The sequence below is a fragment of the Sinocyclocheilus anshuiensis genome, unplaced genomic scaffold (assembly GCF_001515605.1).
Source record: "Sinocyclocheilus anshuiensis isolate Anshui unplaced genomic scaffold, SAMN03320099.WGS_v1.1 scaffold743, whole genome shotgun sequence".
In the NCBI taxonomy this organism is placed as follows: domain Eukaryota; kingdom Metazoa; phylum Chordata; class Actinopteri; order Cypriniformes; family Cyprinidae; genus Sinocyclocheilus; species Sinocyclocheilus anshuiensis.
In genome coordinates, this window is record NW_015552601.1 from 586,406 (window position 1) to 610,188 (window position 23,783).

Consider the following 23,783-nt stretch of genomic DNA (forward strand, 5'->3'; position numbering starts at 1 on the left):
AACCCAAGACGGAGCTGTAACAGTCCAACAGATGAACACTTTAACGTCCCAGAACAGCCAGATGGGATTTTCCCGATGAACGTCTTCGCGACAACCAACAGGAATGGGAAATGCTCGAGACGAACCTCTGAAATGTGAAGCTACGTGTATGTCGGGGGATGTGATGTCCGTTCATCCTACAGCGATAAGAGACACTTGACTAGCGGTAATCCACCGAAATATCCAGCGTTCCATTTCCAAAAGATGTTACGAGAAATGTTCCGAGAGAACTTTTGGCAAAAAAACATTTGTGTGGATCACATGGTTACGTGAAACCCCTCCCCCCTCCTCGTCCCGTGCTGCGCCTTACGATGTTTTCACCAGGTCATAGACGTAAATGTGAAAGTCGTCATCAAACTTGATGAAGTAGACGGAGGGCTTGGCCTCCACCTGATGGATAACCATGCCAGTTCGTTTAGAGCCGTCCTCTTTGGCGTATTCCACCTGCTTCCCCACGAGGCTGTCCACTACCTCTCCGGGCTCACGCTCCGCCGGGGGCGAGTCGTCTGAAACACACGCGAACCATCATTAGTAGAGGCAGACATGACTCTTTGAATGATAAAAACGACTCTTTTAACTGCACATCCCATAACACACTGAAAATAAATAAAATAAAATCAATAAAATAAAAATAGTAGAATGTAATTGCATTTTCTTTTCAGAAAAAAAAATCTACCAAAAGCCTTGTCAGTTAATAATCTCAGTTTTAAATTTTTTTTGCCATTGTTTTTGTGAATTCTGTTAAATGTTATGAAGGCTTGCTCCTGACAAGGGATGGTAGCTGTGACATTTTAATCGCACAATTCTGTCTTTTTTTTCTTGCTATTCTAGCCAAAATTGCGAAATATAAACTCAAAATTAAAAGCTATAATTTTTTTTTTGAAGAAGAATTGCTAGAGAAAAGACTAAATTCTAAGATACAAAGTTGCAATAACCCCTTGGTGCAAACAAGCTTACATTACAATGTCAAAAAATTCTGATATAAACTTGTAATTCTGAGAAGAAAGGTCCAAATTGTGAGATTAAAATGTCGCAATTACATGTAAAAAATAATAATAAATAAATCAATAAATATTGATATTTATATATAATATTCAGGGGTTAAAGCAAAAAAATAAATCCCGAGCCTGAACGTTTTTCTGGGGGTTGGGGGTTGCGGGGGCAGACATACACTTTTGGCAAACAAAAAAATAAACTAACTAGTAACGTATCTGCTATTACCATTAGCCCTTGACAGGCTCAGACTACAGATTATGGTGGGATATTTGAAACAGCAATACCAAGAAAGTTTACTCACTACAATATGGTGTAAACACATGTAACATTTAGGATGCTTTTGATATCAAGTTTTGCTGGTTAACTTTGTCCTTGACAGGGTACAAGATGACCTACAATCTAAAACATGAAATTTCTGAAATTGTTTTGTTCAAAAGAAATAATGGTAAATTAAATACTAGGAAATGAATATAAAATAGGAAATACAGGTGCATCTCAATAAATTAGAATGTCGTGGAAAAGTTCATTTATTTCAGTAATTCAACTCAAATTGTGAAACTCGTGTATTAAATAAATTCAATGCACACAGACTGAAGTAGTAACAGGGTTCGTACAGATACTGCAAAATAAAATTCCACTTTTGTAATAATTTGTAATTTGCACTACTTTTTTGGTTTAAGGACTAAAATCAGATCTCACTTATCAATCAATGTTGTTATTATCTTTTAAATAAACTAATAAAACAAAATGGTACAAATAAAGTGCAGCGCATGTAAAGAATGCAATGGCTGTGGCAACTTTAACATTTGAAAGGATACTATGGCAAAGTTATCGCTTTCCTTATTCAAACTGATTTTTTTTTCAATGAATATATTATTGACCTGAAGAATGAAAGCTATGTCATACATTTTATCACGCTCATAGACACTAGGGGTGTGACAATCAGTGTTGGGCTAGTTACTCAAAGAATGTAATATATTACTCATTACTAGGTACTCCTTTCAAAAGTAATATTGTTACTTTACTTATTACTTTCTGGCAACAGTAATTAGTTACACTACTAGTTACATTACTTTCATTAGAAAATATTACAAATCTTAATTTGAACACTATATGTTTGATTGTTATAATAAATGTATTAACAGAGCTGTTTTAATCATTATTATCATTATTATTGTCTTTTTATTTTATTTTACAGAACAACAGTAAAATTACAATACTAACATTTATGAATGTTGATAAGAGTTCTTGCTTTTTCTCAACTTTTATTTTGGCGGAAACGTGCAGGAAGACTTCAATGCTTCCTTTTTGTTGACAACAACAGATTTATAAATAAGTCTCATTACGAATAAGTCGTACATATTGCATTGTCACATGCCTTGTAAAAAATCATAAAAAAAAAGCTCAGTCACATTTTTATGATATATAACATTTATTACCTTGTGAGCTTCAGAAACGTGCCGCAGTGCGACTAGTTTAAACACAAGCATTGACTGGAGTGGCCTCGATCAGCTCCAGTGGCTGCGTCGGAGCGGCGTGACAGTAAAGACATTTATAATGTTACAAAAGATTTCTATTTCAAATAAATGCTGTTCTTTTGAACTTTCTATTCATCAAAAGAACAGCATTTATTTGAAATAGAATTCTTTTGTAACATTATAAATGTCTTTACTGTCACTTGTGATCCATTTAATACATTCTGGCTGACAAAAAGAGCATTAAAATAATGAAAACCTATATTGGTCTATCACTGCTACTAACAGTCCACTTTAGGTGGGCAAACTACGGCCCGCCGGGAGTTTTCATCCAGTCCGTGAACCAGTTGCTCCAAAATGGCTAATTTGATGCCATGTCAGTAAAATCCAATAGATGGCGCTGTAGCACGGCATATAGCCCCTGATTTACTCAGTAACGCCGCTCCGACGCAGCCACTGGAGCTGATCGAGGTCACTCCAGTCAATGCTTGTGTTTAAACTAGTTGCACTGCGGCACGTTTCTGAAGCGGCCCAGAAGCGGCTCTCTGCGCTGCTTCGCTAAAGATAGGCGCCTAGTCTATTTTTGACGGACGCCGCGTCCAAGCCGCACAGCTCAAATACAAAATTAAAAAATCTAAATATACACCCTGTGCAAAACTGGCACAATTGTAAATAGTTACTTGTTTTAAAAATGTGAAAATGTTCATTTGTTTTAAAAAAATGCCTCGCATTGGTAGCCTACGGTTGTAAAAATGCTTAAAGGGTTAGATCACCCAATTAGTGAACTAACCCTTTAAAATGGTCTGTAGACTTTCCAGTGGGAGAAATAATGCAAGTGTTTTCCTCCTGCTCACGGGCACTGTAATTTTGTGGGAAAAACATGGAAATAATTTGTCGTTTTATTTTGCAAAGATTACGTTTTCCACACATATTTTTATGAAAATGTATATAGTTATCTTCTGGATTATAAATCATGTTTTTTATCATCTGAAATGTGCTGCGATTTCCAAGGCGACTTATTAAAGCAATCAGGTCAAGCGCAAAGCGACAGACATTTGGATTGGTGACAAATGAGAAAGGCAAGTGCGTTTGTATTGCGCATTTTCCAGCAACCATGCCGCTAGTTTCAGTTTCGCTTTAAATATTTAGGCTGGGCGTTTATAATAAATTTGTATAGTGAATGCCACTATAATTTGTGTTTGTTTTTTACTTATATTTTCGTTTCTTTTTCTGTTCTGAACACTGCTTCATTTAGTGAGGGAAATATAAATACATGTTTCTAATGTTTGTGAACGTTTAGTTTATTTTACATTATTTATGAATTAAATGATAAAATGTGTCTAAAAATCAAAGCTTCATTTGTCATACACATATTACGCGGCCCCTCACTTGGTGTGGAAAACTTGATGTGGCCCTCGAGTAGGCTTGCCGCGATAGACGGTGCTGACGGTGATACCGGTGTTAAGCCGCAACTCCGGTTACGTCGAGCTGACTGACAAGAAGAGCGATCGCAGATGATTTAGTTTCGAAACGAAATGCAAAAGCGCCTGTTTGGCAGTATTTTGGATTTTGAAAAGCCCGTTGACTTTTGCCGTTTATCTAAGGTGATTTTGGAAGTTTTTTTTTTTAAACATTCGTTTCTTATTTAATTGGTTCCACATTGTTTGCTGATTTTTACTTTATTTAAACGTTGTGTCATTTATTTATTTTATTTGACATCAAGGTGTATGCCGTGCCTCCAAGCTTTCTTACTCGTTTTGCTAATAAACTTTCTCCGTTTCTTATTTATTTGGTTATATATTATACATGTTTACGGTTTTGTACATTTAAACTTTATGCAAGTTATTTGTTATTTTATATTAGGCATAGCCTTCCCTATAGCATGGCGTATTTTTATTTGTTTTGTTAATAAAAGTTCTATGTTTTATATATACGCTAAAATGAGTTTAACGGTGTATTTTGTTGTTGCATTCAAGCAATTGACGCCTAACTCAAAAGTGAAAGTAAAATGCGCACGGCGCTTTTAAGCTATTTAAAAGCAAAGGAAAGCGAGGGAAAGACGGAAAATTCAAACGAAGTAAAAGCGAACAATTGCTTTACTCCGAATTGCCGCTATTTGAAAGTGAAATTAAAATGCACACACCGCTTTTACAAGCTATTTAAAAGCGGAGGAAAAGAGGAAACGCCCCCGCCCCCCGCCCCCACGGTGATACCGGTTTTGTCACACGTTGATTAACCGGTGGGAAAATTTCCTCACCGTCACAACCCTACCCTCGAGTCAAAAAGTTTTGCCACCCCTGACTTTGCCCTGAAAGAGCAGATAGCATTTAAACCCATTATTTCAACACGAGCACTGAAGACACTCACTGGAGTCTGGCATGATCCTCAGATCTCCGTCTTTATAGTCGTCGAGCAGCTGATACATGTAGAGCACCGGGTCTTTCTCGTACGTGATGTAGAACCACGTGTTCATGATGGGCGCCCGAGCCAGAACCATTCCCCTCCACTCGTTCTTAGTGCCGTCCTCCGTCTCGAACATGTGCTCCACGGCTTTGCCAATCATGGTGTCGGCCAGGTGAGCGTCGCTGATGCGCGTCGAGGCTGAAAAACACACGAGACAACATGAGTGTGAGCGGCAGGACCGGAAACATCACCCACAGCCTGAAATCTGAATCCAATAATTCACTCCTGATTTAAGATTTATAGCTGTGCACGAAGAAAAATCATTTACATTTAGCAGACGCTTTTACCCAAAGTGACTTACAAATGAGGACAATGGAAGCAATCAAAATCAACAAAAGAGCAATGATATACAAGTGCTAAAACAAGTCTCAGTTAGCTTAACGCAGTACATGTAGCAAGGTCTTTTTTTTATTATATAGTAAATAAAAAGAAAACAGAATAGAAAAAGAATAGAGCAAGCTAGTGTTAGAGGCCTTTTTTTTGCTTTTGTTAATTGTAAAATAAAAAGAAAACAAATAGATAGAATACAAAAATAGAGAAGCTAGTGTTAGTTAGTTAGTGACCCACATATTTGTTTAGAGCTGTTTTGGACTATTTTGGCTTGTAAACAGTGCTTAATTGAGACGTCACTTCCTGTTTGTTGCTGCCGTGTGTTTTGAGTTTGAGCTCCGTCAAGTTAATTCTTTGTCGTCTAATTTTTTTATCTTAAAATCAATTTTATACACCATCATTTTCGTTTCTATAACGTGTGAATATATCCCCTATCGTATTCTTGAATAGAGTGCAAGTCTAAAAGGAGCAAGTTTTTTTTGTCATGTTCACAGAAGTCCGTCAGAGATGCTTCAGATATAATGAGCTTTAGTGCTGATTTAGAGAATCCAGTTTACATTGTGTTTACAATTCAACACAATATATTTAATTGAACAGATTCAACAATTCCAGAAGAGCTTGTTTGATGATGAATCAGAGTTTAATATTAGATGAAGGACATTTTTAATTGCTTGTGTTTAAGAATATTTACTGTGATCAACAGGAGTGCAACATTTGAAAAATATTAATATAATATTAATAATAATTACCTAACCTAATATTTAACTCTGAAAATTATAATTATTAAATACTATGTGCAATATTAATATCATTAAATTCATATTAACAGTCAGCTCTAAAATACAATCAAAAAATATGCTTCACCTAATATTAACTCCGAAAATTATAATTATTAAATTCATAAATGTTATATTTATTGAGCAATGAGTGCAACAATTTACAAATATTAATACAATTTAAAATGTATATTCACACATTCAGCCCTAAAACACAATCAGAAAAATGATGCTTCACCTAATATTTAACTCTGAAAATTATAATTATTCAATTAATTCAATGAGTGTAACATTAAAAAAATATGAATACAATAATAATAATAATATTCATATTCACATTCAGCCCAATCTGAAAATGATCATTATTAAATTTATAAATGTAATATTAAGCATGAGCAATATGAGTGCACCATTTAAAAAATATTAATACAATACTACAACTACTACTCTAGGGCTGTCAAAAAAAAAAGTTCGAATTTCGAATATTCGTTGAATTTAAAATAAAATTCCACATTCGAATGCAAAAACGTTGCATTCTAATATTAGGTGTGAGTTATGGAGGCAGCCTTATCAGTGGCACACAAGTGCGATGACGTTGCATTATAATGTTTTTGTTAGCCTATCCAGTTGAAGCCACTAGATGAGGCTCTGCTATGTTGTTCATTCAAAATATTGCGGGAAAAGAGAACATTAATGCGGAGATGTTGTTGTTTACGTCAAAACTGAAACCAAGCCATTCACACAGAACGCATATTTATCGCATTTTCTAGAGGGACATCTATCACCATTGCACTCGCGTCACACACAAGAGAGCCAGCCGCATGTTTAGAAAGCCATGTAAAATTAATGCAAGTTTAACTTTAAAAAAAAACACGTCTCACGACTTCAATGGCGGTTTTTCCCATCCCACAGCATCTCATGTTTTTAAATGAACAAGTAGTCTTTGTGATTGGCTTTCGGTGCTTTGTATTAAACTATACATACATACATACATGATGCTGTTTTGTTTCTAATTGTTTAAGCAACTTAATTAAATATGGTTTATAAACATTAATTTAAACATTATGCACTCTTTTAAAAGATAGTCGTGCTATTTTATTGCTTTGAATAAACGGTCATTAGTAATATTTTGCTCGATGCGCCCTCTTGTAGCCTCAGGAGAGAAGCTAAAAGCTTAAAATTATAATTATATAAAAATTATAATATTATAATATTCAAGTACAAAATTCGAATTTAGTTTTTCAACCATTTTGACAGCCCTAACTATATGGTTTATAAACATTAATTTAAACATTATGCACTCTTTTAAAAGATAGTCGTGCTATTTTATTGCTTTGAATAAACGGTCATTAGTAATATTTTGCTCGATGCGCCCTCTTGTAGCCTCAGGAGAGAAGCTAAAAGCTTAAAATTATAATTATATAAAAATTATAATATTATAATATTCAAGTACAAAATTCGAATTTAGTTTTTCAACCATTTTGACAGCCCTAACTACTACTACGAATACAAATAATTAAATTCATATTCACACATTCAGCCCCCCTCAGAAAATGATAATTATTAAATGCATAAATGTTATATTATGAGCAATATGAGTGCAACACTTAAAAAAATATGAATACAAAACTACAAATACTAATAAAAACAATTGAATGCATATTCACACATTCAGCCCAATTCATAGATGTTATGTTTATTATGAGCAACATTTTAAAAATATTAATATAATAGAATAATAAAATGTCTTTTCTGCTCATCGCTGCCCAGCTGCATTAACAGCCACTAATGATGCAGCTCAATTAAACTGGTTTGCACTCTTCTTTCTATGTCTGCTGTCAATGAATGAAGTAAAGCGGGTACCGAGTCTGTCTGGCAGGACCTCGAGTCCCTGCACCCTCTCGTCTTTATGCAGCTCCAGGCCGTAGACGCAGTCGAAGCCGTCGTATTTGATCAGGTAGAGCGAGGGGTTGACAGGCACCTGGTCTAAAACGGTGCCTTTCCACTGCGACGCCGCGCCGCTGCCCTCCTTCCAGATGTGCTGGATACGACAGCCCACGATGTTCCTCCGCGGCTGAGCCACTGCTTTGGTGGGGCCTACGCTGCTTTTGTGTTTCCTGTCAGATCATCAACATTAGCAAATTAGAGCATTTACATTCCCCAGATGCTGAATTCTGAATCAGTTTCAAGGTGAAGGGCATTATTTCAACAACAACAAAAAAAACAACACTTCATCCGTATGGTATTGGTTGGGATAGTCGTACAGATCTCGTCCTAAACAAAGAGAAAATATTTGAACATTTAAAATAATAATTTTTGAATGCTTTAATCTTGAATCAATTTTATGCTTCAACTAACATTCAACATTATAAATTAATAATTATAATGTCTATTAAAAAAAAATATATATATATTTATTATAATCAAAATGAGGTTAATATTTTAAAAAAGATTAAAATAATAATAATAATAATATAGTATAAAAAAATTATTAAACAAGCAAATAAATTAACCTAATAGTTAATATTTATTATTACAATGACATTTTAAAGTCATTTCAAGTGTTCAATCCAAAATACAATCAAATAAAAAATATACTTCACCTAATATTTAACTCTGATAATATTTAACTCTGATAAATTCAGAAATTGAACTAAACATTAAAAAATATTAACAATGTAATAATTCATATTTATACATTCAGCTCTAAAACACAAGCATCTACAAAACTCTGAAAATTATTATCATTAAATACATAAATATTTATTACAATAAATATGAATTAAATATTTTAAAAATATTAATATATTATAATAATTAAATATATCGTATTCGAGTGTTCAATCCTGCTACACAAATGAAATACAGAAATATATTTCACCTAAAATTCAACTCTGATAATAATAAAATAAATAAATAAATAAATTCCGAATTGTAATTTATGATCAATATGGACAAAACATTTAACAAATGTTAATATAAATGTAATATAATTCATATTTATACACTCAGCCATAAAACACAAGCAACATAAAAAACGCGCTTTACCTAACATTTAACTGTTCAATACACAAAGAAAAAATACACACATCATCTTAAAATGTAACTATGGTTCAGAAGTGTTATTTATTGAATGTATTAATATATTACGATCAATATGAAAAAAACATTTTATAATATTAATATAATGTAATATAATATTATAATTAAATTCACATTCACACATTCAGCCCTAAAACACACACACAAAAAAGCTTTACTTAATATTCAACTCTAAAAATTATAATTATTAAATGCATAAATAATTATTATGATTGCTATGAGTGTAGCTTTTTAAAAATATTATTAATTTAATATAATTCACACACTAAAACAAGAAAATAAAAGTATTATTACAGGGGTCATCGGATGCCCATTTTCCACAGGCTGATATGATTCTTTAGGGTCTTAATGAAGTCTATAACATACTTTGATTAAAATTTCTCAATGGTAGTGTAAAAAACACCTTTTACCCTGTCAAAAACAGCTGCTCACAGCAAGCCGTTTCAGTGCATGTCTCTTTAAATGCTAATGAGCTCTGCTGCCCCCGCCCCTCTCTTCTGTGGGGTGAGCAGCCGCTCTCTGAGAGACGGTAAACTTTAGCCGCATTCATCGTGAAACTTGCTAATATGTAAAAGTGAATTCTGCTTCCAATGACCCCTTTAAATTCATTGCTATATTATCAACATGAGCATAATATAATGCAAAATAATTATTAAGATTCCCACATTCAGCCCTAAAACACAATCAAAAGAAAACTTACTTATGAGAATTCTTTTTCTTCATCATATTTGCAGAGACACCAGCATGCCCTTTAATCACAGACACAGCAAACATGTTATTATTAAAAAGACATTTCAGACAATGATCTTCAGAAATCAAAGCGCCGCTCTAACCTGCATCAGCTCTGGATCTCTGGGCCGCGTTCTTCCCGAATGGGGTCTTCATTCATCTGTGTGTGGGGCAGCAGCCCGGCTGCCGCACTAGGGTCAAAATATCCTCTACTCTTTCTGACGAATGAAAGAGTATCAGGGGAGAAGGGATTCAGCCTAAAGGGGGCAGTCAAAATAAAAGAAAAAACGCTGGCATGTAACGTGCTCGCCCGATGCCCGTCTGACGGGTCGCCCTCTCAGGGCCCGCGCAGATGGGTACTGATCCAGACCTCCCTCAGAAGGGCTCCAGCAACCTAAAAAAATACAGGAACGTCAGCTTAAACGTCTAGAAAATGCTCTGGGAATGTAAACGGTCACATATTAATTGAAGGAGAGTGAAGATGCTCCACATTAATGAGCCACATTACATGTGATTTAAAGTTGAGGAGTCAATGGAAACTGAAACTGCACTGTAAAAAAAATTCTGTAGTTTTTACAAAATAATTTTGGCAGCTGTGGTTGCCAGAATAATTTTGTAAAAAATACAGAAAAACAGTAAACACATTTACAGCCAAAAACTGTCAATTTTACAGTATAAAACTGTAATTTACAAACAAGAAAATTTGAATGTAAACCAGTAAATTCAACAATGCACACTGCTATTAAAATCTGTTTTGTACCTTTAACATACTGACAACCACCATCATAATGCAGGTGGTAAAAGAGAAAGACACATGAAGAATCAAAGCTCATCACAAGTAGCTTCGCCACAAGCAGAAGTATATACTAATATATAGAAGGTGCACAGAGTCATTCATGCAAACACAAAACACCATCATGGTAACACACATGATACTTAAATAATGCATTAAACTTTCATTAAACAACAGAAGATGTAACATAAAGCCCAAATATACATAACTAATAACAAAAACTATTAAAAAAACATGATAACTTAAACAAAATACTTTCAAATGTGGAGTGTCATGCAGGGAATTCTGGGAATATCAGTTTACAGTTTTTGACTGTAAATTACACATTGATTTGTTATTTTTACCTCTAAAAACAGTAAAATTAACAGCATTTTACTGTAAAATTACATGAAATGTCTGGTTAGATATTTTACCGTTTTTCCCTGTATATAGTACAGGAACTTACTGTTAACCTATTAACAGTTTTTTTTCCGTAGCGTTTTTACAAAATTTTACAGTTAAAATTACACTTATTTTTTACAGTGTGTTTGCTTGCCAACATTCTTCAAAATATATTCTTTTATGTTCCACAGAACAAAGAAAGTCATTCAGGTTTGGAACGACATGAGGGTGAGTAAACAATGACAGAATGTTCATTTTTGGATGAACTATTCCTGTGAAATATATTTCAGACAATAACTTAATCCTTGAAAAGTTGAATCCTGAAACGTGAAAAAAACATGGTAAATAGACTCATATGTGACTGTTGATGAAATTTCAACTAGAGCCCGACCGATATGGGTTTTTTGGGGCGATACCGATATTAGGGAGTAAAAAAAGGCCGATATCAATATATCGGCCGATATTCTTTGTGTATATTATAGTACAGTACCAGTCAAATGTTTGGACACATTCCCATTCATGTGTCCAAACATTTGACTGGTACTATATATAGAATACAGTATATACATAAACAGAATATATATACATAAACACATTTTTTGCAATGATCACTCAAATGTGGTGATGAAACACTTATAATGACGTGACAGAGATACGTAATGGAGGCAGGGCATTTAACAATTTAACAATAAACTTTATTATCCAAAATGAGTCTGACATCAGTGCACTGAACAGTAAAGTTGAAGTTTATTCAACTTTAATTCAATTCAATTCCATTCAACTTTATTCCGTTGAAGTTTATTTCACTTCGGAACATTCATTCACGGATTTGCGCTACTGTCTTCACACACAGACGAAACTTACTAGAGAAGTGTGAAGTGTGACATAATATACCTCTGTAAATAAATACAAAATAAATTCACGTCTCGTGCACTTTAATGCCCTTTGAATGTAACGTGTACGTTCCCTTGGAACTGGAATCATGGCGGAATTTCATGTGAAGTCCACTTCGCAGGGCACTTACGGTCGAATAAGACAACGCTTGAATGCTGCTGCCTGAACAAGAGACCTCCTTACTGAAGTGAAAGTGTTGGCTGGTGTCACTATCTCGCGAACGCGCCGGCGGATCTCCACCAAATTCGGGGAGCCCTATCGAACTCCACCCTCCGCGCGTCGGGACCCCTCCCCCCCGGGATCGCTTGATCAGTCGGTGCCGGACCGTGAATTTAACCACCCCTAACTCCCGAACCCCGGGGGCTATCGACGCGGCGGTGGTCTCATTCAAAAGCGGGCCTCTAGACGTACACTCGATTCGTATTCGAGAGGGTTCCTCGAGCTGAAGTGATCCCCCGAATTTGGTGCGGATTTGCTGCACCGTTACGGAGATATGGCCGTTCAAAGTTTCAATGGCTTTCCATAGACTTAAGCTTTAAAGTGTTTAATCCAGGTCGCCAGTAGCAAACAATGGAGTGCGCTCTGCTGGACAAACTAAGTAATTACACCATTTCAAGCATTTTATCTGCGTTATATGTTCTGTAAAAAAAAAAAAATCATATAGGCGGCATATTCGCCGATACAGATATATCGGCGACAGGCTCATATCGGCCGATAATATCGGCAAAACGATACATCGGCAAAACGATATATCGGTCGGGCTCTAATTGCAACCCCATGTAAAGGTTTATGCTTTGCAAATCGGCATTCAGTAAAAATTGCACCCATCTGACATCCCAAAACTCAAACTACCAAAGAAAGCAGAGCAGATGAGCCATGACATGAGACTTGCATTATTCAGGAAGCCAAGCAGACGCCGTTATACAACACAACAGGAGTACGCTACAAGCGCAGGGAGCTCGGGGCGTCCTTACACCACGTCAGCAAACTGACAAAATAAGCAAATTTATTCTACCAGACCGTCCAACTGAATCAAAACCATAACATGTTTTATAAAACAGTCCATTGCACATGAACACGACCTAGTGCAATCCAACCTCAATATTTTTTTTTACAAATGTGCAAAATGCATAAAAATACACCAGAACATGCATTTATTGCTATTTTCCAACACAGCAGGACTCAAATAATACTGCTTCCATTTTAAATTTTACAGTCTGTAACTGCCACGAAAATAACAAGCTAGACAGTAGTGTTGTCAAAAGACCCGGTATTTCGGTACCAAGTCGGTACTAAAAAAATGAAAATGTTACGGTACCAGGTTTTCTTAAGTACCGGTGGTACCGAGTACCCGGTCAACCCGGTTCTTGATGCGCTATCCGAAAGCTATCCTCTTCCAGTGTTGCCAAGTCCACGGTTTTCCCGCAGGAATTGGGCTGCTTAACACTGTTACCGCAGGTTGTTTTTCATGTCCGCGGGTTGAAAAACAACCCCATTAACGTGATATTTAGCCCCTGGAATGCGAATTTTATCAGGAACATTAACTCAAGGTCAGTCCTCCTTTTTTAAGGCATCCTGCCATGTTACTTTTAGATAAAGATGTTGAGATGATGCCAAAGTTATTAAGACACTTGACCTGAGTATTTTTGCAATGTTTTGTCCTCAATATATTTAAAATATCCCTCATGCACCTTTCAAACCAACTCTTATTTCAGTTTCTGCTGTTATATTTTTCATAACATTGGGTGAAATTGACAAAAACACAAAGACATTTCAGCCCAACATTCGAGAATTAAAAAATGTAGTATTAAGAAAATGAAGATTTACTTTAAAAATTAAGATGAACAGATTAAGATGAAAATGTAAAGTTCTGCTTCCAAATGTATCCACACAAGTACATTATTGTAATTATTTTCAATGGTGGTTCTCTTTAGGTTCTTAAGCTAAATTACAGTATTTCTGCTAAAATTACATTGTTTTACTTCAATGCAACATCAACTAAAGGCAACACAAATACCATCATAATGCACAAATACGCTATTATGTTCTGTGTTTTCACATTAAAATCTAGGATAAAACTGCAATCATTTTCTTTAAGCAAAACATTTCTTATTTTCTGAGGTGAAACTAGACTCAGACATGTTCTTGACAGGTCTGGCCTACACCGTTCCCTGGCTAATATATTGTGGCTGAAGTTAACTATATCTTACATAAACCCACACTCATGATAATGGATCTCCAACGCTGAGCAAAATCGTGGCTATAACTGAACTCGATGGTGTTGCGTTAAAGACCTGCGCATGGATGATGGCGCAATTCTGTATATGCAATAAATGCATTTTCCAGCGTATGAGAATCTAATATATTTTGGCTGTAGAAGCAAAAGTACTGAGCTGTATCAAATGTTGGCCAGTGGCTGCTATAATGACAGCGTCTGACAATGCTGAATGCAATTAAAGCCAGCTCAATGATGCAGAAAAATGCTGTTATTGAACAGTATCCATAACGTGGGACTGACCAATTGAAACCAAGGAAAGGACACAAAAGGAAAATGATAGTTTTAGAGCCATAACGATACGCAACAAGATATACAAATAAAATGATACATGCATTACACATTTACGTATATATGATTATGTTTCGCTTTATTTGGAGTGGTTGGTCCACAAAAATAGTACAATTCAGAAGCTAAAAAAAAGGCTTAAATCAAGCCCACCGCAATGGCTGTTTCTCTGCTGTAATCTCTCCTTTACAAGCCTAATTGATCAATTAATCCTCCAGAGGTGCCCTACAAAACTCTTCAGCAGACTCATGAAATACAAATAAACCACTGCCCCCTTCCAAACAAACCCCCAGAATGATTCATGTCGTTGTTCCTCATGGAAATTCAGCAGACTTTCTCAATGGAACCTGATCACTGAGCATCAGATGAGACTAATGAATTCAAGACCTTACATTTCAAATTGGCCAGATCCTTCAACAATGCAGTGAGATCAGTTGGCCAGATTGGGTTTCAGTGCTGCCATTAACAGGCAAGACGACAAGCAGCACTGCAAGTTGTCTAGTTTTGGTGAAAACGACCACATTTACACACATGAATAACAGCCTGTATGTGTACAAAAGCATAATTTTTGAAGAAAAAAGGCATTAGAGAGAGATAACGTTACCAGCTAACATGGAGGACTAAAGAAAGCATTACATTGCATACAGACCGTATTTAGCCATTTAGCGATCAACACAAGACGGAAAAGAGCAATAAGTGCGCGTTTTGTGAACACAAAATCTCAATTTGTCATTAGAAACATTCAAATCTGTCTTGCTAACTGACTCCATCTCGCTAACTCTCTTCATTAAACTCTACATATTCACCTCCAACGCAGCCAGGTATCTTATCCTAAATGCTACGACTACATACAAATCATCCAAAAGGGGGAAGAAAGTCATAAAAGAGCGTTAAATGATAAAAGCGTGTGGCTAAACGCAGTGCAATAGCTCCTAGCTCGACGCAGCTCAACGGCTCCGGCCGCCATTTTGGCTCAAGCTCTTATTTACAATCCCGCAGCAGAAACAAAGGAAGCACAAGAAACACATTTTCAACAGAAACGTCTGGATCAAGCGTCGCCCCAAATCCCCCTTCACTCCCTCCACTGCAGCTCTGAGCTCAATCTTGTCGCATTTCGCTTTTTATTCAAGTGCAATGCATAAATGTGGCATGGATGCTCGCTTACCCCGGGTTTATTTTAGAAATTCACGCATATTGCGGCATAAAAAATATTTCCACTCCAGCTCTGCCTCACTGTGTGTTCAATGAGCAGCGTTTGATGAGCGCAGGCGGCCCCGAATGCGGCCGAGCTCTAGCCCTCCCCTCCTCCGCTGCCATATAGTGCTCCGCTGCCTGGCGCCGTGCGCGAAGCCTTCCTGCCAAATAGTGCGCCGCCGAACGTTTCGCATCGGCTTTCTTCGGCCGCGTTCGGCGCGGCTGGGCGAGGATGTGTGCGCATGCGCAAGCACTGCGACAGGAGTTGGGACATGACTGTCCCCCTCAAAAACCCACTGACAATAGACAATAAAGTCTGTAATTTGATGGACTGGACAGTGCTATACTTTACATGAAAATTAGTTTATGAATTCATCAATAGCCTACGCAGTCTGTTTTATATAGCATAAAGGGCTGTGTAGTTTTATAATTTTTTAACTTAAATAATAAATATAATGAAATATTCACTCAAAATAGGTACATATTATGTATTATGAAATATTACGTATCAAGATGTTTATTAATATTTGTTATTAAGATTTACTTTTGTTGATTTTATGAAAAGTTTCATACATTTTCAATACAGCAGGATTTCTGATTTTTGCTCTTTTTATTTTTGCCTTTTGTAAGAGATCTTAAAAAGCATGAAATAAGAATATTAAGACGACAACATCAGATAAAAAGTGTACTTGAAAAATGAAACATAATTATTAATTATATAAAATTATTTATATTTTATACAATTATTTATATTTTGGATTGACTGTATAAGGTTTGCATATTATAAATTTATTATGTAATACATTTTCGTAAAAATGGTCATATACTGTTTGTATATATATATATATATACATTATATAAAAGAATTCAGTAGCAAGTTATTATTTTATATATTTATAAATATATAAATGCATATTAAAGTCATATTATATATTTATTTTATATTTGTGTTTTATATTTATAAACGTTTCACTCTGTAAGGTCAGATAAATAGTTTATTTCTAGAATCATTAAAAATATAAAAGATTATATATATTTGGGAATGACTATAAGGTTTGCACATTATATATTTATTATGTAATACATTTTCATTAAATTGTCATATAGTCATTTTTTCTGTAATTAATATTCATTTTAATTACTTTAATATTTTTGGTCTGTAATTAAAATGACCTGTTTTGCAAGTTGCTTTGAATAACTTTGAAAAATAAGTTTAATGGTATTACATAATAAATAAATCCTGGACTACCATTTTTTCAAACTGATATCTGGTCAAGATTCAACTTAGTGACCTGAGGGCCTCGAGTTTCTCTCAACTGATATAAAACACAAGCTTGTGGAGAAACATGAAAATAAACGACATGGAGCTTGGTGTTAAACCGCAGTTTAGTTCATGTTCATCTTCATCTTTTCACATGCGTCACAAACCATCCTGTGCTCTACAGGTATCTCTGGTAATGAGGTCATCTAATGCGTTGTGACGTTCATTAACACACACCATAATGGACAGGAGCTGCTCACTGCGTTTTTGGATATTGCACTGCTCCTCTTTCAGCCTCTCCTGCTCCTGGAGCACGTCCTCCTGGAAGAATCACACCCAATCAATAAATAAAGAGAGGCATGTTGAAATGTTAAACAGCTGTCAGTCTCTCCACGCATAAAATAAGACGTTTGCCAGAGTTTTGAATGCGAGTTCAGTGTGAGCGGCTCCTGTAGAGACGATTTCATTCATTACAGTGAGAGAAAATCACGGTTCGTTCAGATACGGCTGACTCGAAATGGACTTTAAAAGGAGTATTTCATGCAAAAATGCATTTTAGCTTTTGGCTCAAAAATCAGATAAAAAGTGTATTTCTAGAATTTTTTTTTTTAAACATTATACATTATATTTATAAAACGGAGAGTTCCGGTCCTTGATTCTGATTGGCTGAAATATGCACTATGACAATTTCTTTTATATACAGAGAATACAGAGTGAGAAATAACATAAAAGAGAAATATCAGAAAAATGATATAAAAAATAAAAATATTAAAAAATAATATATTATTTTATTTCAGCCAACTAACTGAAATAAGTTGAAACTAAAGCACTAAAATTACAAAAACTGAAATAAAGCTAAATAGAAATGTAAAAAAAAATAAAAATGACAGAAGCACACAACAAAATAACTAAAACTTGAACTAAAAGTAAAATGGAAACTAAAAAATCTAAAAATAAAACCTCAAAATATTAATAAATATTATACTATAATATAACACTGACATGCACTATAGTCTATTTGACATTTGACTTTTAACTACTAACAATAAAAGCACTGTATATATATATATATATATATATATATATACATGTATGTATATGAATTCATGTAATTTTATTTAAAGTAATAGTTCATGCAAAAAGTAAAAAAAAAATAAAATAAATAAATAAAATAAAAATCAGTTACTAATTACTTACAGACAACAATCAGTGAATGCTACAGTATGATAACAGTTATTCAAAGATGAAAGCACTAAAACTATTTGCTCCAAGCTAAAAGAAGCTGGTGTCTCCATCTGACAGCAGCGGTTTGTCTGAAGTGAATGTTTGTGGTCACACACCCTCGGTTTACACAGCTCCTTCCTCTCCTGTCGTTCTCGTCCGCTCGCGCGCGCAGCCAGGCCTCGTTCTGAGTCCTGTTTCGTTTCAGCATATCCTGAAGTTCCTGTCCAGTCACAACCGCAAGCTTCTGAGAACAAGAACAAACACGTCCAAGAAACTCAGTCGCATGACATCAGTTTGACCAGCAGCACCTGTTTCCGTCTCAGCAGATGCTGGTTTTGAGCGTATCGCTCGTTTTGTAGAGCCTCTGTGTCTCGTGCAAGCGCTTCCCTTTCTCTGTTTCAGATGAGAGCAGATTCAGTTTTGCTTTATAAGATGATTTGTTTAGACAGTTAATGTGAAATAAACAACAAGGCATAATCTCTACCTGTCTAGTTTTTGGACATGGCAAAAGCTTTGTGGATCATGTTCATGAACGGCACTGAAATCTCTGTGAACGCTCACCTGGATGAAAGCGACACAAGTTTGATGCACTGGTTACAAAATCATATATTTCCTTACATATAAAGAAATGATGCATCTAAAGAGTACACTTTCTCTCATATATTCATTCATATTTAAAGCTAAAATCTGCACTGTTCAAAGTTTGGGGTCGGTAAGATTTTTAAAGGGGTCATATGATGCTGCTAAAAAGAAAATTATTTTGTGTATTTGGTGTAATGAAATGTGTTTATGCGGTTTAAAGTTAAAAAAACACATTATTTGACATTATTGTTTCTCCTCTAAAATACAACTTAACCACTGATTTCTAGTCGTGTCCTCTTTTGATAAGTCAAACAAAGTAGTTTCGCTTTCACAGCGTCACACACGGTGGGCTTGAGTGAGCAGAGGCAGGCGGGCTGAGAACGGCGCGGCCGGCGGATTCGACGAAGGAGAGGCAACCACATGTGACGACCCGGGCTGGACTCCGCTTCGTCCACGGTGAAAGCCGATCCGGCGATCCACAAGTTGATGTATTTCCTCAGCAACCAGCACGGATCAGCTCCAGGCATGACGAAGCGGATATCGTCCTCTTTTGGAAGACCAAACAAAGTAGTTTCGCTTTCACAACGAAGCTCACAGCGCCTTCACGACATGGCGGCAGCAACAATACCACAGCGAGAATAAAAGTTACGCCTTCTTTCTTTGCGTGAACATTTGGGCGGCGGTATGCAAATCTTCCCACATAGTGACGTAGACATGTGGGGGCGTGTTAGAACGAGCCGTTTTAGGTAGGTGTGGCTGACTCTTAACTTTTATAAAGAATATCTCTTTGGATTTGAGACTTTAGTCTTTGCAGCTTTACAGATCTTCTTTATGCACCAAGAGCTTGTAACACTCCAAAGAGAAAGGAAAACTTGAAATTGCATCATATTACCACTTTAAATGTTTTTGAAAGAAGTCTCTTATGCTCTCCAGGGCTTCAGTTATTTGATCAAATATACAGTAAAATTCTGTGTTTTCAAAAATATACAAAAAAAGTGGTTTCTATGTAAATATATGTTAAAATGTAATTTATTAATGTGATCAAAGCTGAATTTTCAGCATCATTACTCCAGTCTTCAGCAACATATAATCTGGATAAAATTACTTAATCAGTTTCCAAAAATTAAGAAGTCATAATTAGATTAAATTACATTTTAAAATGCTCATAATCAGATTACAGTTACTTTTTTATGGATTACATGATTGATTAATATTCACACAATGGCAGTAAATCAATCATAATTTATTGATTTTCCCTAATTTTTTTTAACATTTAAAAAAAAACCTGGAGTAATGTAATGTTTTATGCATTTCATGATGTTAACATCAAATAATGAAATATATTTTTTTATGCTTTTTTTATATCAATGTGGTACATTTAATGGCAAGTTTAAAACAAGTAAGGTAAAAGTAATCTAAAAAGTAGAAGAATAAGTAACCTAGATTACATGACTAATTACAATTGTAATCAGTAACAGATTACAATTTGTAAATAATCTATCCAGCTCTGGTCTTCAGTGTCACATGATCTTCAGAAATCATTCTAATATGCCGAATTGCTGCTCAAGAAACATTTCTGATTATTATCAGTGTTGATATTTTTGTGGAAACCGTGATGCTTTTATTTTTCAGGATTCTCTGATGAACAGAAAGTTCAAAAGAACAGCATTTATTTGAAACTGAAATATTTTGTAACATTATAAATGTCTTTACTGTCACTTGTGATCAATGTATTTCACTGTAGTGTCTGCGTTGATTGTAATGGAAGTGTGTGACGTCAATCACCTGAATGTTTTCACTCCTGTAGCTCTTCACGGTCACTGGAGACCGACTCAGCTCGTATTTCACCTTGGGAATCTTTGTCGGGGCGAAGCTGATCAAGTGGAAATGATTTGAATAACAGAACGTTACTTTCATGTGAAACTAGTAATGAAAACTGTGTTTTAGTCAGAGAAACACACACCTATTACTGACACCCTGCAGTCCAAACTCTAGTAGTGACACATTTGAGTTTTCAGGATTCTTTGATGAATAGAAAGTTCAAAAGAACAGCATTTATTTGAAATCTAAATCTGTAGTAACATTATAACTGCCTTTACTCTCACTTTTGATAAGATAAATGCATCCTTGCTGAATAAAAGTATTAATTTCTTTAAAAAAAAAAGAGTGAAAAAAAAAAGAAAAGAAAAGAAAAGAAAAGAAAAAAAAGGTCATTTACCTTGTCATGATGTGGCGTAAAGGTTTGACCGGCACACACAACAGCAGCCTCTCCTTTTATCTTACACTGTTCCCACACCAGAGAAAACACATTCACTAGTTCATTACAGTCAGTCGTTCAAGCTGTGTAAATCAGTCTCAATCTTTCTTATGTGAATAAATGTATCCCGGCGGGTATTCCTAGTGTTGTACCCGAGTTCTTTGCTTTGAGACCCATCCTCTGCAGATCCACCGAACAGGAATATCTGCTCAGCCACCACAGCTAATGAGTGAGCACATCTACAGAAGAGAAGCAGAAGAAGACAGCAGATGCTGAGCTCGAGTCTCTGGATGAGGAAAACCACACAATAAACACAGCTGATAAAACTGCAGTTTTGAACAGATGGCCGACAATTACAGCTTCATTTCCAACAATCACCCAGTCTGCTAAAGTTACAATGTAAGCTCTTTTATATGTTTTTCTACACACTGTTTTACAGTTTAATGATCAGTATTGACCTTGCTGAAGTCAGAGCTCCTGTAGTTTTAATAGGCATCCAATTCAACGACCCTGAATGAAGAAAAGCATCAACGTACTGTAAATTGCTATTAATCCCTAGTTAATCTAATATATATATATAGTATATATTATATATATTATATATAATAGTTAATCCCATTATTAAAACAATTATCAGCGAATAACGACTTAAATTTGGATGTGATTTATAACTTTCATGGGGCTTTTTTTTTTTTAGTATTTTTTTTAGTTTAAAAAGTAAATTTAGAGTAAATAATGACAGAGTTTCCATTTTTTCATGAACTATTTCTTTAAAAACTGTAAAGCCTTACATTTGAAATAAAAAAAAAACAATTTTTTTTTTTTTGAAAAGGAACAGATTATTGAACCTTCAGACAAAATATAAAATAAAAATTCACATATGTGTTTTTTGTTTTCATCATATTTGATCCATCAGGATTTTATTGTCTGATACAGTGAGAATATGGAGGAAAAACACTTTTACAATTTTATTCAGAGTCCCAAACTGAGCAAAAATATGCAATTTGGTGCAGATGCTGATATTTTCACGTCATCGTCACTGACGCACAAGACAATCCACATCAACACAAGCTGTTCAGTTTAATCAGAAAGTCACATGCATTTACACAATCAAAGGTCTAGAGTCTCACCGATGTCAAAGCAATACACGCCTGGGAGACACTCTTTAGCTTCAGGATGTGAGGAACCTCCAAACAAATAGAGTTGTCCTTTAACGACACTATGGGGAAAAAGAAAAAGCGGGTTTTGATGATGCACTTCTGATTTATTATCAAAATTAAGTGTTTTTTTTTTATGTACATACACACTACTGTTGAACAGTTTGGGGCCAGTAAGTGTTTTTTTTTTAAAGGAAATTATATTTTTACTAAGCAAGGATGCATTAAATTGATCAAACACTACAGTGCATTACATTGATCACAAAGACATTTCTAACGTTACAAAAGAGTTCTATTTCAAATAAATGCTGTTCTTTTGAACTTTCTATTCATCTGTGAATCTTGAAAAATAAAATGTATCACAGTTTCCACAAAAATATTCGGCAGCACAACTGTTTTCAACATTGATAATAATCAGAAATGTTTCTTGAGCAGCAAATCAGCATATTAGAATAGAAAAAAGTTATTTGAAATTGAAATAATATTTCACAAGCTGACTGTATTTTTGATTAAAAAATGTATTATTATTATTTATTATTTTCGCTCTGTTTCTTGTATTTGTAGTATTTCAGGTTAGCTTAAATTTGAAAATGCACAGTAAAAAAAAACATATCACTATGCACCATCTGTATATATGGAGGGGGAAAATACAAACAATTACATCATTAAATAAATTTTGAAATATTTAATTAAAAATACATTTAAAATTAGAAAAAAAAGAAATATATATCAGGATGATTTCTGAAGGATCATGTGACACTGAAGACTAGAGTAATGATGCTGAAAATTCAGCTTTGATCACAGGAATAAATTACATTTGAACATATATTCACATACAAAACAGGCAGTTTAAACTGTAATAATATTTCACAATTTTTACTGTATTTTTGATCAAAAATAAATGCAGCCCTGGTGAGCAGAAGAGACTTCTTTCAAAAAAAAAAAAAAATGACTGACCCCAAATTTTGAACAGTGGAGGTTTTAGTTTTAAATATTAATACATGAACTCTCTCATTACCATCAAGTGTGTGTCCTTCTCTTACTGTGGGAACGTCACCTTTCTGAGGCATCAGCTCCCATGTAACTTGATTAGGTGAAACTAAAACAGAAGAAAAATACACTTGAAAAGATGCAGACTACCATGAAATCAATAATGCGTTTAGGAACAAACATTCACTTATGTGTCAGCAGTGAAATATTTCATCAAAGGTACCTGTAATCATGTAAAAGTCATTCAGATATATTGGAGGATCATCCTAAGGATAAAAAAACAGTTGCACAGGCACTATGTTTGAATCAATAATCTTTATGAACAATGAAATAAAACAGTTTTCAGTGGTTTCTTAGATTCACACACCTCTGTGATCGCGCTGGATGCTCCTCCAAACAAGAAAGAGATATTTCCCGCTACAGTCATCACATGGCCATATCTGTAAATGATAAGTGTAATGCTTATTTTTCTCCTTATGGCATTACATAAATATCTGCAAGCAGAATGAACGCACCTTGGGCTTGGTGGTACTCCCGCAACCTCCTTGTCAACCCAATGTCCACTTGCTAAAGCCAT

The 23,783-nt window shown here is 35.0% G+C and overlaps 1 protein-coding gene and 1 pseudogene across 2 annotated transcripts; both read right to left on the reverse strand.

The window, feature by feature from the left end:
* Positions 1 to 90: 90 nt before the first annotated feature.
* spina (spindlin a) lies at positions 91 to 16,081 on the reverse strand. 2 transcript variants are annotated; one of them, XM_016456782.1, is made up of 6 exons: positions 15,707 to 16,081; positions 10,015 to 10,304; positions 9,882 to 9,930; positions 7,943 to 8,196; positions 4,878 to 5,111; positions 91 to 545 (listed from the first exon to the last, which is right to left on the reverse strand). In XM_016456782.1, the coding sequence occupies exons 2-6, from the start codon at positions 10,064 to 10,066 to the stop codon at positions 346 to 348; spliced, it is 789 nt and encodes a 262-aa protein (XP_016312268.1). In that variant the 5' UTR covers positions 10,067 to 10,304; positions 15,707 to 16,081; the 3' UTR covers positions 91 to 345. The 2 variants fall into 2 exon arrangements, with proteins under 2 accessions (XP_016312268.1, XP_016312269.1); XM_016456783.1 differs by lacking the exon at positions 15,707 to 16,081 and adding an exon at positions 15,348 to 15,675.
* Positions 15,783 to 23,783, reverse strand: LOC107665761 (uncharacterized; annotated as a pseudogene).

Bases quoted from the DNA above. Each gene is read 5' to 3' on its own strand.
- spina (XM_016456782.1), bottom strand. From the start codon at position 10,066: ATGAAGACCCCATTCGGGAAGAACGCGGCCCAGAGATCCAGAGCTGAT. The intron at 5,112-7,942 runs GTACCCGCTTTA...TGTGTTTTTCAG, and splicing joins GGTCCTGCCAGACAGACTCG to CCTCGACGCGCATCAGCGAC. The intron at 546-4,877 runs GTGAGTGTCTTC...CGTGTGTTTCAG, and splicing joins GAGGATCATGCCAGACTCCA to ACGACTCGCCCCCGGCGGAG.